Source organism: Dunckerocampus dactyliophorus, chromosome 13 (genome assembly GCF_027744805.1).
Source record: "Dunckerocampus dactyliophorus isolate RoL2022-P2 chromosome 13, RoL_Ddac_1.1, whole genome shotgun sequence".
Lineage (NCBI taxonomy): Eukaryota > Metazoa > Chordata > Actinopteri > Syngnathiformes > Syngnathidae > Dunckerocampus > Dunckerocampus dactyliophorus.
Genome location: NC_072831.1, coordinates 26,318,800 through 26,334,508, shown reverse-complemented (window position 1 = coordinate 26,334,508; position 15,709 = coordinate 26,318,800). Strand labels below are relative to the sequence as shown.

The 15,709-nt window shown below is 43.0% G+C and overlaps 1 protein-coding gene across 1 annotated transcript; it reads right to left on the bottom strand.

The window, feature by feature from the left end:
* Positions 1–1,389: 1,389 nt before the first annotated feature.
* Positions 1,390–15,083, bottom strand: lbh (LBH regulator of WNT signaling pathway). The gene is made up of 3 exons (XM_054797214.1): positions 14,844–15,083; positions 7,132–7,234; positions 1,390–2,290 (listed from the first exon to the last, which is right to left on the bottom strand). The coding sequence occupies exons 2-3, from the start codon at positions 7,207–7,209 to the stop codon at positions 2,036–2,038; spliced, it is 333 nt and encodes a 110-aa protein (XP_054653189.1). The 5' UTR covers positions 7,210–7,234; positions 14,844–15,083; the 3' UTR covers positions 1,390–2,035.
* Positions 15,084–15,709: the final 626 nt, after the last annotated feature.

Genomic DNA, 15,709 nt, shown 5'->3' with positions numbered 1-15,709 from the left:
TTAAAAGGGGACATAAATGCCTGTGGAAGCAGCTCCTCACGCTCTTCCCATAAACAGCGACCACAATGATACAAGACTAATAAAAACACGGGTGCACGGAAAAGCGCTAATGGGGGGAAACTGGAGGTTTACAGGAATAAACAACACTTTCTGATCACTGGAAACTTCTCAGGTGATCATGTGACTGTGGGGTGACCACCATGAGGCATCGTCACTTCCTGGTAGAGAAACAATCAACTGACATTCTATTCTGCTTCCTTTTTCCTGGAAAAAAATGTATTAATATCCTCCAGCTGATGAAGGGAAGCCGTAGCATTGTCGGCAGAAAATGTCATGAGACGCTGGAAACTTTACAGCGGGCGTCAACTTTACGACTTTAGAGGGCAGCAGAAAGAGCAATATTCTTCACTTTTAATCATTAAAAAAAAAAGGTCTCACATGGCTCAGAGGCAAACAAGAAGTATGAAGGGGGAAGAAAAGCCTTGACTTCTATTTTCAGGTGTCACTTTGTAATTAAAACATATTTTGGACTGCCAGCAGCAATTTAACGGAGCTTTGACCTCTGCAGCCTGAAAGTTTTCAGGGCCTTCCCCGGTTACACTTCCTCTTCCCTTTAATCAGCATGAGAAGGAAGTTTGTCATTGCAGTCCGAATCATTAACCCAAGCTTAACATGCAGAAATAACCAGCATTTGTTCATTCATCACAATAGCTGCTGTGCTCGCAAAGTAAACAGTACCCGCAAAGCTAACTATTTCTGAGGTGGCTTACGGTGTATGAGGAGAGTTAATGTTTCACAAATTTTTAAATTTGATTTAAATTCCAACAAATAAAAAAAATAATAATTGCATTACACAAAGTATATTTCAATGTTATTTCAATTATGACAATCCATGATTTAGCAGCCTAAAATGTAAGGTGGTGAATAAATCTTGACATGGCAACAGCACGCAGTTAAGCTAACGCTAATAGCACGACTGCATATAGACGAGTAGGAAATCCACAAAGGAAAAAACAAAAAAAGTTGGTTTAGCAAATTCCAAGTTTATTTACAGCCTCTGCAATGGTCGGGGGGGAAAGTGGTCTAAATACAAACAAAAAAAAAACAAAAAAAAAAAAACAGATGGCAGCTAATCTCCCTGAGCTTTACAAAAACATGTGGGACATTTAAGAAAAAAAAAAAAAAAAAGTCCTGTACACAGCCCTAATGCCACACAAATGTAAAGTAACCACCCCTAAAAAGAACTACAGTCATGCTTGTGTCCATAAAGTGAAAGGAAAATTGCCCGACATGGAGACGGGATGAAAGACGACGCTATAAAGTCGAGACCAGTCAATGAACTATGTATTAAACTGGTGCCCCCCCCCCAAACACCTATAGTACATTGTGAAAAAGTATGGCTGCATCTGAAAAACAGGAAGACTAAAAGGAGGAGTCAATCAGGATCAACAACGACCACAACTGGCTTACAGGGACCAATTATTTACACGTTCAAATTTGTTACATTGCTTGATGCCGAAGAAAAAAACGGCAATTCCCAACCTCCAGGCAAATAGCATGGCTGCCTACTGTTAACACTTCATCACGTAGACCCCATTCCTTCGCTTGCTTGCTCACTTCCCTAAAACCCTACTTTGAATTTCCAAATGCAGACCACAAAAAACAGAATCCGCAGAACATTTTACACCCACATCACAAAACGCTGGTAAAGAGACAACTCTATGGACAGTGGCGGCAATCACAAAACACTTAGAACAGGAATATCCAGGAGAGTGAACACGGGTATTGTAGGCAAGTTTGGTTGTCATCTTTGACTAAAATGCACCCCCAATCAGTGCAAGAGCTGTCCACGGAGCGACACCTGGTCTTGAGGCGATGGAAGTGTGGGTTCAAAAGGGTGGCGGTCTCTTGATGTGAAAGTGTGTATTGCTTCGCTTGGCAGGGTGGCAAGATGGCTGCCACGTTACATCTGCTGGAGGTTTAAGGTGCAGCGTGACCAGTGCGTGAAAAAGGGGGACATATTCATCCTAGAGACCTAGCGCTGGGATGTCGGCGTCTCTTGTCCGTTTTGTTCCTCTTCATCGTCGTCGTCGTCGTCGTCGTCATCGTCGTCCTCGTCCTCGTCGTCGTCGTCCTCCTCCTCCTCCTCCTCCTCGCTAACCAGGAACTCCTCCGGAGGCCAGCGGAGCTCCCCGCTCTCCACCTCGCCCTCTGTGGGCTCCACCACGATAGACGGCAGGCGGTCTTTGAGCTTGCAGCAGCGCTCAAAGTCGGACGGGTCGGGGAATATCTGCAGAGGAGAGACGCAAACGTTAAAACCAGCTGATGGACAGTTGACCAGTCCAGGGTGTATAGTAGTCTGCCGGGATAGGGCGTTGCCATGACCCTGAACGGATAAGCGGTTTTGAAAAAAAGATTGTAGTTGGGTCAAACCAAGAACTTTTACAGTTATCTGCAGTTCTTGTCAACCCGGTACCGGATCAGTGTGTTCTTGAAACGTGTTCTGTACATGCCAACAACCAGATTTTGTTGAACCAAAGTTAGGATCCTATCCTGTGGTGTGACCGGAAAATGGTAAGTTAAAAAAAATAAAAAAAAAATAAAAATAAAAAAATAAAAAAAAATCCTGCAAAGGTCAATACAGAGGACGGCCAAGGCTCTGACTCCGATTGTCACAAGAAGTCTCAAGACTTAAGCAAAAAACAAAATGGTAGCGACCGGCAGCGACAGACCTTACCACAATAGCGTTGGCAAGAAATGACCACAACCGGGGAGTTACTAGATAAGCTTACAGCTAGCCCCACTGAGCTAGCATAGCTTTTTAATTGCTGGCCCTCAAGGCCCTGCAGCCTCACAGGTCAGTCCAGGTACTACGTCAGGTCACAGTTGATTGTGCAAGAATCTGTGGGGCGAGACTCTTGATTGTGTGGACCAAGGGGCTATAAGTGTTTGACCTGATGTATACCTTTACCATCTATGCTGAAAACAGCAGTCGTTGTCCACTTAAAACCTAAACGACCGTTTTTCCTGCATGACTTTGCAACACTGCTCAGCCAGATGACCAATGGACTGCATGTTTTTGCATCTCCATTGATTGTCAAGTGAACAAATGCATATTTCTGCCCATTTATTTTGTGTGCAAAAGAGCTTTTAGACTCCAAACAGCTCAACCAAGAACCGGCGGTTGTGCAAACAACCTTGGATAATAAAACGTAACATTTGGAGTTAATGAAATTCTGCTCAACTGTCACATTGCAGGTGAAAATCAGGTATTTTTAAAATGTACACATCCAGAACAGTTAAAAGCTAAAATTGTGGCACTGCCCAATAACAGTTGTGGTGTGTTTTCACTGAATACTTTTCTCTTCATCCCCCCCCCCCCAAGAGAGGTACAGTAATTGAACTTATATGGTGAATGATACACCGTCCAAAGCTTCAACATCAAAGCTAGCTAGCCTGGCCAAAGCAGCACATGGATGAGTTACATCAGTGGCTGTACGTGGGCAAATTAAACATGTCCGATGAGACTGAACTAAACGCTGTATCGTGTTTAATCTAAGTGCTTTTGGGCATAGGGGCGACATGCCAAGCTGCTCATAGCTCGTTATGAACTCATCCAGTCAGTACAGCATGGCCCCACACACACACACACACACACACACACACACACACACACACAAGATTATACAAGGGCATAATCACGGCGAATCAATAGTAAGCCGCCCGACTTGGAAAGGTACAAAAAAAAAAAAAAAAAAAAGTCTACTGGGACGAAGACCGACAGCAGCGATTACGCGCATTCGTTGTCCTCGCTGAGATTTGACATCAACCTCCAACTTTTGTGCGTTCTCAGGAACCGGAGAAGTGACCCAAAGGGCCTTTCACTCCTGGTCCAAGAACAGCAGTTTTTTCATGGTTGTTTGGATAAAAGTGGCTGAATATTTTTAGACATGCATATTTCACTCTAAGACATTCAAGGGTGGTGGGTGCTTGAGTAGAGTGGGGGGTGGGGGGTTAGCGTCTGGGCAAGGTGCCGAGTGGAAAGTAAGCATTAGATGAGGCAGGAGAAGCAGAGACAGGAGAGAAAAGAGGGGATGCAGCTGTGTCCAAGCCTCCAGGAATTCCACCAAACATATAAGGGGGGGGGGGACAAATATGTCTTCAGACTGTGAGAATTTATCAGGTTAGGAAAACATGGCGTGTCCATCATAGGGAGTTTAGACTCGCCGGGGCAGAGTAAAGAGATGAGTTGCCAACGCTGGATGTGCGTAATCGCCAATGGGGGGAGTTGGGCGGCGGATGACTTTGCCTTTGGCCGCCGAGGACACGGACACGCGTCACAACTCGTTTCACTTACAGCGGCAGGAAGCGGTGATGCTGCATCAGATGCTATTTTTGGGGCTTAGGATTGTTGTGTTGAAGGACCAAAGCTTTGCTGCGATGATTTGATAAACATTTACTCCGATTATATTATGCTCATTTTTAAATGTTCTTACTAGCCCCACCATCGAGGTCATACAGAAACAGTCTTCCGCCGTTACCGTTTTGACGGATCTATTCACCCAAGCCATGATGGAACGCTTTTCAAAATCTAAAAATTCTGGGCCCCATTATGACTAATGATTTCATTATCGTTTTCAGCCCAGCCCCCCCAAGGTCTGTTGTCATTTAATGAACAAATGTTAACCATTTTCAGTTCAAACTGTATTTGTTCAGGCCCGGGTTTCTCCAACTGTGGCATAGGTAGCGTCCCTTCACAGAACACAATACAAGCTGGGTTTCTTCACCCCCCTCCCCCGGAGTACAATTCCTGCTCCCAAGTCTCCCTCACCGAAGGAACTAAAAATCAATTGATTTCACACAAAACTGTAGTTAGCTCACAGCTTTTTTCCTGTTATGCGGAGGTTGAAAAAAAGTCAAACTTTCATCATTTCTGATCAAATCTCTTCAGGAGTGTATGAGACCTTGAGACAAAAAGGCCAAGGTGAGACAATACAACCAGATGGATGCATACACAATCAGTACCCTCCTCTGCTACCACTCCGGCAGCTGGCGTATGAAGCAGGGAGAGGAAGGCACCCTCTTCCTCTGGGGGTCAAGCCACATCCTCTTCAAGACGGCTATGGCATCCATGGTGCCAGGTTTTACAGACACCCCGCTGAAGACGCATATCCTTACAAACCACTGGAGTGATCTCAGCGTTCGCATTCAGCTCCATAATATAAGACAGGGAAGCAGCTGTGTGTTTTGGCAAGTTTCTCAGATGACCTTGTCGAGCTGACAGTTTTAACAAAGCTGCCGGAAGGCGCTTGTCAAGGCCACCTGATGGCTGCGCTCACGTCTCCTAAACGGGCAGATTTACTGATCTATTTCAGAAAGAACAGGTTGCTCCGAATGGAAACCTTTTATTTCCCCATTACCTCCGCTTGTGGCTATTCTAGTTACATTTGTATGTTGTGGGTTAACCTAAAAGTGCTACAGTGGAACCCATTTAAGTAGACAACCCATCAAGTCCCGGTCCACCGTGTTCTTGTTACTAAAAAGTGCCTGCTTAAGCAGATGTCTGCATACACTGGAAACCACTTGTTGAAATTTGAGAGCCAAAAAGGGGTCATATCTATGAAAAACATAATCGGTCCGTTTTTTTTCAGTGACGTAAGCACAGTGTCGTGACACAGCATTAAGAAAAATGCAGTGTTCAGTGTAAAATATGCTTCATAATAAAAAGCACGGCAGTATTCACCTGGATTCTACCACAGCAACCAACAGAATGCACCCATTGCATGTATTTGGAACAAATATATGGAATGGTAATTTCCGCAAAGTAGGATTCAATATTAACCGAATATTTTCTTAGAGCATAGAAAACCTGTTTGACTTTCTAATTAGAGCCCTCCAGACAAAATAACAGCCCTATTCTTTGTTTAAGCCACTTTGCGCAGGCTACGGGATCACTGCAGGCCAGACAACCGCTGCTGATAGCATATAGCAAGCTACCGAGCTAACTAGTTAGCCTCCAATTTATTTGTTCTGAACTTAGCGTTTCAAATGGAGTGAGTAAGTAGGACAACATAAACCAAAAATGTACCACTTCCACACGGAATGGTAGAAACCCCCCAGTAATGTAATCCAAGATAATGTCTCAATGTAACATTACTGACGCTTAGTGACAAGAATACTACGTATGACTTGGCTTTTAATATTTTTTTTACTAATAGGCCATAGTCAAAGGAAACTGTGCTGATCAATTAATTTTTGAAAAACTGATAGCGAGGGAGCAACGTAGCAAGAAACGACTACTGAAAATACAGTCCCTTGCAATATTGCGGTTCAATTATCGCTCCCTCACTATCCCACGCTTTTTCAGAAATTAAATGATCACCGTTTTAGTCAAAACATATTGAAATACAAGTGATATGTAGTATTCTGGTCACTAGGCGGCAGTAATGACACAAAACACTGACATTACCTTAAAAGGGGATAGTTCGGATTTTGTGATATGAAGTTGTTTGACATCCCCATCACCACTGTAGTCCAATAACAGCGACTTACCCCCCACTTGGTTTCCCAAGTCCAGTTCTGGTCAGATTTCTGTGATGAAGAACGTAGTTCTGCTTAGTTGTGGGGACAATTAAGTAATTTGGCTTCTCAAAACAATATTCTTTTAAAAGATTAACACAAATCCAAACTATCCCTTTAGCATGAAGTCCGCAATGGCATATTCGACATGAGTGAAAAGGTTCTCCTCCCATTCCATGTGGAAGTGGTAAGTTTTTGGCTTCTTAAGTTTAAAAGTAAAAAAAAAATTAATGACTAACTGGTTAGTTCGCAAGCTAGCGTCCATCTCGAGTCCCTGCAGAGTTGAGCAATGTGTTGTAAACAAAAGAATAAAAGGAGTGTAAAAGGTGACTGAGTGTTCACATTGAATCCTATATCGCGAAAATTCATTTATCGCGGTCGGGTCTGATCCTAAATCCTTTAAATCGCCCACTCTCCATGTCATGTAAATGTGCAAGCAAAGGCCAATGGTTAATTTTAAATTTTGGTTTGGTTAAGTCAGTGCGAGGCAGCCAGTCTGAGGGTTGTTGACTGAAACAGGTTCCGCTGTATATATGCGTGTATGAAACCTACCTGGAAGGACAGTCTGTCCTTGGTGGGACTGAGCCTCATGTCATCCATGGGGGTGCTGTTGATCATCACCTCAGTCATATCTCGGCGGGGCACAAACGCTGATCTATGTGGGGAGGGGGGGAGGGGGGATAAAATAAAATCAGGAGGAACTTTGTTTAGACAAGTGTTCATCAGCAGACATTAGTATTGAGAGTCCTAATTTTTATATCCCAGCTTTCATTTTTTTGAATGCTTATTCCTCATTTTTGTAAATGACATTTATGGCGGCTTACTTAACACCCTAAAGTTGCAGTGGGCGTATGGTAGAGTGCAAAGAACGATGACGTTTCAAGTCAGTCCAACATTAAGGAGGTCAAACTTTGGTGTTTGTGCTAAAAATAAACACAGGCAAGACAGTAGAGGTGCATGTTTCGACATTTTCACCATTTTGTTCACGGTTCAAGAGTAGAAGTACATTTCTAGCTTTGGACGGTTTTGGAATGTCGATGTGTGTGCCAGTGTGGCTGTGTGAGAGTCACGCTGGACAGAGTTGCCTGCTCGGGCTTTTCGCTCGATAGCTAGAGCTAGACTCATTCTGCGAACCTTGGTTCGAGCCCCAGGAGGAATACGTGGCTGGCCCCAGACCAGGCAGGTGACAGATTGACATCCATCTAAATTTCCTTGATTGGAAGGATGGGAATCCGTTTCTGAATTCTCAGACACTTGCTTTGATGCCAGTGTTGTATAGAACAGAACAATGGTGTGGATGTAGCTCAACATACCATCGTGGACCTTTTGTTTTTTGTTCTCTGGACCACAAACTAGTTCAACAGCACCTCTGCTGGTTGCAACCAAGTAGTGCGCTCCATTTTGCCTCAGATGCCATTAAATCAATGACAAAATTCCCTACGACTAATCGATGATTATACCCATCCCGCTGAATGACAGTCTGACGTCTAAATGCATTCTATTCCTGACACGGTCACAGTTCTTAAAGGCCAAAACACACAAGAACAAAGTCTGAACAATATGAAGTTATGTTTAAATGTTTGGCCACAACACAGCCAGCCAAGGATTTGTTTTCATCGCACACTGCAGAGCTGCACACTGCCTCAGTCATTGTGAGAGCGTGCTGGGTGGGGAGATGGTTTAGGGGGGTGCGCTGTGGAATTTGACTGGGTAAGGAACTCTATGCACTCGTTCCACCTCTTGTTCCAATCAAAACTTTACATTTTAGAGCGGCATGAAGTTGTTTATGTGTTGGGTTTGTTGGAATTGTAAAGGCCTAAAACAAACACACAAAAAAAAACCAAAAAAAGACTGCAGACATTGTGCACCCTGATGTGCTGCTACATCTTGAGACGTGATGCTTGCTGGCCTTCTCACGCGGTCTATTTAAAGCGTGTGGTCAACGGCCACAAGCTTTGGCTTTTATATATGCTCACTGGCGCTATAGGACAAGAATAGTATGCGACAAGACGCGCAAACAATCCAGTATGGAGATTTGCACGACCTAAATTAAATCTCAAACATGTTTATTTTACATCGAGGCAGTGATTAACATGTCTTTGAATGGAGTACAATTATGTAAACATTATGTTCCACTCACAGTTCACCACAGTCTTCATTTCATTCATCTCTTACTTCTGGAACATGAAGAAAGATGATTTAATTAAAGCTAACAGAATGCACCAAACATCAATTACATCACAGCGTGGCACAGGTCCGTCTTTTGTCTCCATCTATGAACGCACTCAATGAACAGAATCCTATTTAAAAGCACGAGGTCAGAGGATGTACGTATTTATAGCGGCATCAATCACTTCAAGTAAACCAAACTAATGGATGAAAAGTAAGACTGCATTAATTTGGCACGCACGTGTACACACACACACACCTCACCACATCAACCTATTCACGGCTTCACTGTTTTTTAAAAAATATGAATAATCATGCTATTGTGGTTGAATACGGCCCATTAGTCAAAACATGCATATTTAAACAAATTTTAGGCATTTCTTTGCCTAAATTAAGCATCAAAAATGTCTAACTGAACTCAAATACAACTATAAGGCATTAAGAAGACGCATTCAAATTGTGATATAGTATTCTACTGCGTCATTAGGTGTGGTAATGTTACTGAAATGTTCAGTGAGACAAGCACCAAACTCGATTGCCAGAACAACAGGCTTTTATTGCAGGTTTGAATTCTCACAACAGGTGCAATCATCATAATCATAACACGGGTTAATATTGCAGCCGTAACCTACGCCAAGCTAAAACTCAACTCTGAACACCCCCCCCCCCACACACACACACACACTTCCTGTTCTCCACACATTCACTACAAAACACAGCACGAGTTTCGTCTTAAATGGCTTATTTTCTGTTATGTCAATTGGGGTGTTAGAGGGCTCTAATGTTAAAAAAAAAAAATGTATTTTGACTGTCAAACAGGTTTTCTACGCTTCACCTACGAAATTATTCCATTTAGAAATAAGAACTCCAACTTGGCAGAAATTCACTCATCACAGTCGGGTCTGGAACCAATTGACTGCCATAAACGAGGGATCCCTGTGCACCAACTCTGCATGTGTCCAACATATTAGATGCCATATCACAACACAACACTGCTAACATTTCAGTCAAGAAAAATGTAAACTTACAGCTCACATTTGTAGTTGACAGCCTTCATTTTAAGATATGCAGCAAAGCCTACTTTTTTTTTTTTTATTTTGATTTGGTGGGCTTCTACATGCAGCATGCTCATCTAGCATCACAGTCTGTATCCTGTCCTTGAGGAGGGCTGATTTTCCTTCATGACGTCATGAATCCCCAGAACTGCAAAAGCAACCGTTTGAGTGACTTATTTCAAAAGTGAAGGACGATTATAGATTTTTTTCTAAGGTTTTGGTGCTCATAAACCAGGTATAGGCACATACTACCAATAGGATGAAAGGCAAAATAGTGGACCTTTAGCCAATGGCCAACGACTAAATGTCCAACTGTGCACTTAAGTCCCACAAAGTTCTGCATAACATTTCACACACATTGGACAAGAAACATGATCCAGCAGGAAACAGGACAGCGACAAGTTAAAGAATCTTCACAATTCGTAGTCATGCAGACTAGATTCCACTGGTCCTAAAAATTTAGAAAAAAAAAAAAAAAAAAAAAAAATCCACTGGCGCTCCATTGACTGACAGATCAAGTAACGTGGGAAGGTTAAACTACAAAAGTGTCATCTCATCACAGCCACAAGAGCAAATGAGCAGTCGTTTTTTGGGGTGGGCGGGAAATCACATGACATGAGTCACTACAGTAAGTGGCAGCTGATTAACCCCTAAAGCAAAGACAACTGTTTTTTAAAATCACTTTTTCCATCCATGATCACACACACACGCACTTTTGCTTGCATATGGAAAAAGTGACATCAAAGCAGCCAAGCAGGGTGGCGGCAAAAGTGAGAATAATCTTCTCGTTGAGGCACTGTCAATTCATGTTAGTAGCACAGCAGGTCAAAAGAGTCAAAGGGGTGGGGGGGGGACATGCAACAGATGCAAAATCTTTGCATATCCTGAGACTTCAGCTCAGTGAGCAAATACAGGGTGTACACGCACGCACGCACGCACGCACGCACGCACGCACGCACGCACGCACGCACGCACGCACGCACGCACGCACGCACGCGCGCGCGCTTTGAGTTTTTTTTTTTTTTTTTTTTTTTAATACATATGTGGAAACAACCATAGAACCAGAAATGTAGTGAGTCAACAAAAGCCGAGTCCTGGCTGCTCAGTACAATATCGCTCAGGTTGGTCACCAGCCACTGGAAACTATTTGGTCGGATAATTGCTTTCAACTAAGCACAGGCCGGTCACCGCTTTCAAAAGTACACCACAGAATGAAAAAGTCACCGTTTCAAAACCACTACAATTTTGTGTCATGCCGTTGCAGTATGAGAGAAAGTGGTGGTCCAGCGCGGCCACTACGGGGAAATACTTTGTCACATCCTGTGGACTTCAATGTGTTGAACCCACAGGCGTTAGCTTCCTTGTTAGCACTGACCGTCGCACTGTTGTCGGTCAGCATATTAGTCATGTCGAGGGTCTCCAAATGTGGAGATGCAATTCAGAACGAGACAGGAGTGGAAGATAAGCGGTATGAACCATTTTACTCTCCAACGAACAAGCAACAACTACTTAACGTTTCAGTTGCCAACAATCACTTTGTGGACTAGTGTGACCTGCCCCTAAGAAATAACGCAACATTGAGTTTTTTTTTTTTTTTTATTATTTTTTATTAAATTTATGTTGTGACCTTCTTGAGCCACTTGTTTATTTTATGCAGTAGCCTGCATTGAGAACTACATTTTATTTAGAAAGAATTGGATTATTTTAAATACATACTTATGCTTTCATCATGTCATCTGCTTTAAAAATGATTGTTTTTACTTTACTTTTTTCCTCTTTTCAATAAAGATACTTCAAAATAACACATTTTAGAGCTGTAAATATAATGCAGTGAAACCGTCAAATAGTGATACGTTTGCCCAAGGTTATACTGTCGGGATCTCACACCGGCCCATGCTTGCCTTCAACACAAGGCGGTTGAAGAGAGCCTTAGATCCGTCCTGCATTTCCGGCCCGCGTCGTTATGGCTGTGATACTACGCGCAGAAGGCGGCAAAATTCAACATCAGCAACCTCCAATCCTCGTTGCTGTACAGAAAAGCGACAGGTGACAGTCACATGCAAAAAAATTTAAATTCTAAATGTACAGCGGTTAACTTATTTTTACACTTTCATGCGTCTTCAGTAATCCTTTCCTTTTTACCTTTGAAGTACAACTTCTTGTATAATGAAGTAGTAACTTCTTTTTGCACTTGCACGACTAAAATGTTAGACATTGCCTATACACTTAAATCAAGGTTTTATGATAGCGACAACTTGATTATCGTAAGGTTCCACTGTAATTATAATGTATGCTGAGAGACGTGTGAGGTTTATCATGCAAGATGTCATTTCATCCTTGAGCGGGATGCAGAGGAGGGCGAGGCAGGCATAGAAAAAGCAGCAGAGGATGAGGAGGAGGAGGAGACTGAGGGATGCTCAGGGAAGTGTGACAAGTGAGGACCTGAGGAAAGGGAAGAAAGATAAACACTGGTGCCTTGCCAGTCATATTTCTACTCGGGGATCGTATAAACATCCTGCTTGGCTAAGAATAACAGAACATTTGCCTAATAAAACATAAGCGGGTGGGGTGGGAGGGGGAGCACAATGAGGAGGAAGCTCACAAAATAAATTGAAAATGGTAGGAAACATTCAAACAGTCCCATCTATTATTGCTACAAGTGTCATGTGCACTACTACAAGTAACCAAGCTGTAAAATGTACTACATAGAACAGCAGCACAGCTCGGTTCTAAGGTGTCATAAGCACCATATACAGCAGTTAACCCCTCACACAAACGTTGGTAAAATAATTTACCTTATAAATCCAGTTAAGATGAAATGCATCCGCCATAGGGCAGCTGGCAGGCAGGCAATGGGGTCTACTTACATGTCAAGGACCAATTTTACCCATCCTGTATCTGTCCACAGATGAGGTGCAACGTGTGTGTGTGTGTGTGTGTGTGTGGGTGTGGGTGGGTGTGGGGGGCAAACTTGGCCGTGCATTGGACTATAGTTATGGTGTGCAGTTCTGTTTATGCCTGGAATTGGACTCGAGCCTCGGTCTCAGTTTAACTGTATCGCGTCTCTGCCGTCATCCGCGCAGGTAAACAGGTACGCAGGCGGCATTGCGCAGTGATACGAATGGAGAGAAAAGGCAGATTGTGAGGTCTTTTTCATGGAAAAAAAAAAAAAAGGTTTTGCGATGCAAATGTATTATTCTTTTGAACGCATACTGTTTTGAGAAGCAAAGTGACCCAACAACCAGCTGGAACTACTTTCACCCAAAACTGACCGGAAATTTGCTGACGGGATGAAAGGAGGGGGAAAGTCACTGTTGATGCACTACACTGCTGATGGGGATATCATACAACTTCTTCCGAACGATCCCTGTAAGGGGTCATTTAAGTGTCACACCGACCTAGACATGTATCATCAAGCTAAAACTTTGGGAGGTAATGTGGGTCTGACTAAGACTTAGCAGATTTAGTCTCTTCAAATCATGACTCATTTACCACACCGGGGTGTGATTCACAATACTCAATGCACAAAAACACCGTCTGGTTCTATGGCCAGCATCACACATTTGTAATTGTTGGTCCCAGACCAGATGTCCAAGCGCACCGAACATGAAAAACTAGGATCTCCTTTACCTGTTGGCTCCATTTTGAGAAGATGCGCCTCTGTTTTTTTGCCCCGGGGTTTTCACAACATCATGAAGGGAAAACCATCTTCCTAATGCCTCTTACCCACTCCAAGCTAGGCCACTTCACACCAAAAAGACTTTGCTACACATCTTATAATACAGCCTGAAACTTGGCCAACTATCAGTCAGTTACAGATCTTTTTCTTCTAGGCTAACCGAGCATAATGCTGCTGTTAAAAAGGGGACTGCAATGCTAGCAACGGAGCTCACAAAGCTGTGCTAGTGGTGCGTTGTGTCTACTGCAGTGATTCACACCTGGTGGGTCGCAGGTCTTACAAAATCATGTAATAACCCAGTATCCATGAATGCACCTTGCATTCTTGTCTGTGTCTATTCAAATGCTACGCCGTTGCAAACAGTCCCTTTAAATACAATATTTTAAACGTTTACGTGTTGAAAAAAAATTCCACAATTTGGGTCATTGCATATTATTGAGGGGTGATGGTGGGTCCCGCCGCCAAAATCAGACGACCGGTCGACTAGCGTTTGTATGTTTAAGAAAAAAAAGATAAAAGTGCACAATCGCATTTCTTGGAGACAGGCGTGGGAAAACTTGTCTTTAGGATGAAAACTTTTTAAACGGCGAAAATGTCAGCAACAAGGCTAAATTTTTGACAATGCTTCAAATACACAATTGGGAACATTTCAAACAGTTAAAAATGTCGAAAAGCAGCTTCCTGTTCGCACGCCAAGGCCGCCACAGAGATTCAACATACAGTCCTTGACATTTAGCGAAGTCTGTTCATAGTTTTACAAGGTGGAACGCTTCGCAACACACATGCCTATATAGCACGAACAACAACAAAAAGTGTGGTTAAAGTAAAGTATAGCGAAACTTCTTGGTAGCAGAACAATGCTCGCCAAAAAAAAAAAAAAAAAAAAAACAAGCAGCTTGCACATCCTCTCTCAGGAAGGAGGTTCACCACAAATACACAAAGTCCCAAAACTAACATCCACTTTCATGTCAAGGTGAATTAAGGCAGTGGAAGTTAACAGAGAGACGTTAATGGGCAAAAATGCCAGTGGTTATAAGGAAGATGGGAGCATCTTCATCCTCCATCCTGACTGCAATGCACCTGCAGCATTACACAACAAGGAGTTTCAAATGTGCCCCCGCAGCAGGGTGCATTGAAAACTGTGAGCTTTGCAGTTTTGCCATCTTTTAGACACATTTCAAGCTAAAATGCCGTACTTTGTCGTTGGGCAGCCATTTTGGGGTTAATTAGTAAGGAGTCTGGACAGCAACAATAATTTGAATTGATTGAGTCTTACCTGTTGTTGGTTTATCTGACAGTTATCTCACAAAAAATGCTTTTATACACATATACAAGGGAAGAAACAATACAAAAGAACTCACCTGAATTAGTCCGGGGAAATATAGACATGAATCACACGAGCTGCCAATTCAGCTAATTAGCTGGTAAGAGTTACGGCGTTTGGATTCAATTTCACTCCCTTGTTCGTCACAAAAGCGGCCAACACTTTACGTTCAAAAGGCAAAATAACAACTAAATAGGACACTAAAGTACTTCTTTAGCTCGCTGGTGTCGTCTGCTCCTCGCTGACACTTGTGTGGACTTTTTATCCTGGAGGCGTGTATTTGCTGGGCGAACAGGCCACGCCCCCTTCGCGCAAATTTCCTCAATGGTGCACGGCCCCACCCTTTCACCACACACAGCCAATCAGAGCGCGGCACGGCGATGGCGTCACAGCCAGCCACCGCCACGCATCATATCTCATTAGTTGAGGTGATTTGGTGGCGAAGATGCTGCAGCAGGATGCTATCGATTTTGTCGTCTCCAAGGGAACACATTCTTTTTTCTTTTTAAATAAAACGTCTTTGAATGACAAGTTGGTTAGCTTTGCTGGCGTCACATTATGAGAGGAATGTATTCATTAACGAGAAGGGGGCCAGAATAAATATTTTTCAAGGGCATGCCATGTTTTGAGTCATTTGTATTCATAAAAAAGGCAAATGCACATTTAATTATCTTTATATAAACATGTGAGTATGACACCATTCAAATTAAAATATTCCAAGCTTGTATCATAGCGTAGCAAGCTTGACCTTCACGCCCAATAAACTATCTTCTCCTTGCATGCAGCCTTCAATTGGCTTAGATAGACAGGTGCGCACACATTCTGGTGGTGGTGGTGGTGGAGGTACTACGGTAAAATGCAGCAGATCTCTACTGCCACCATCAGGTTGTTTTATGGTCATAG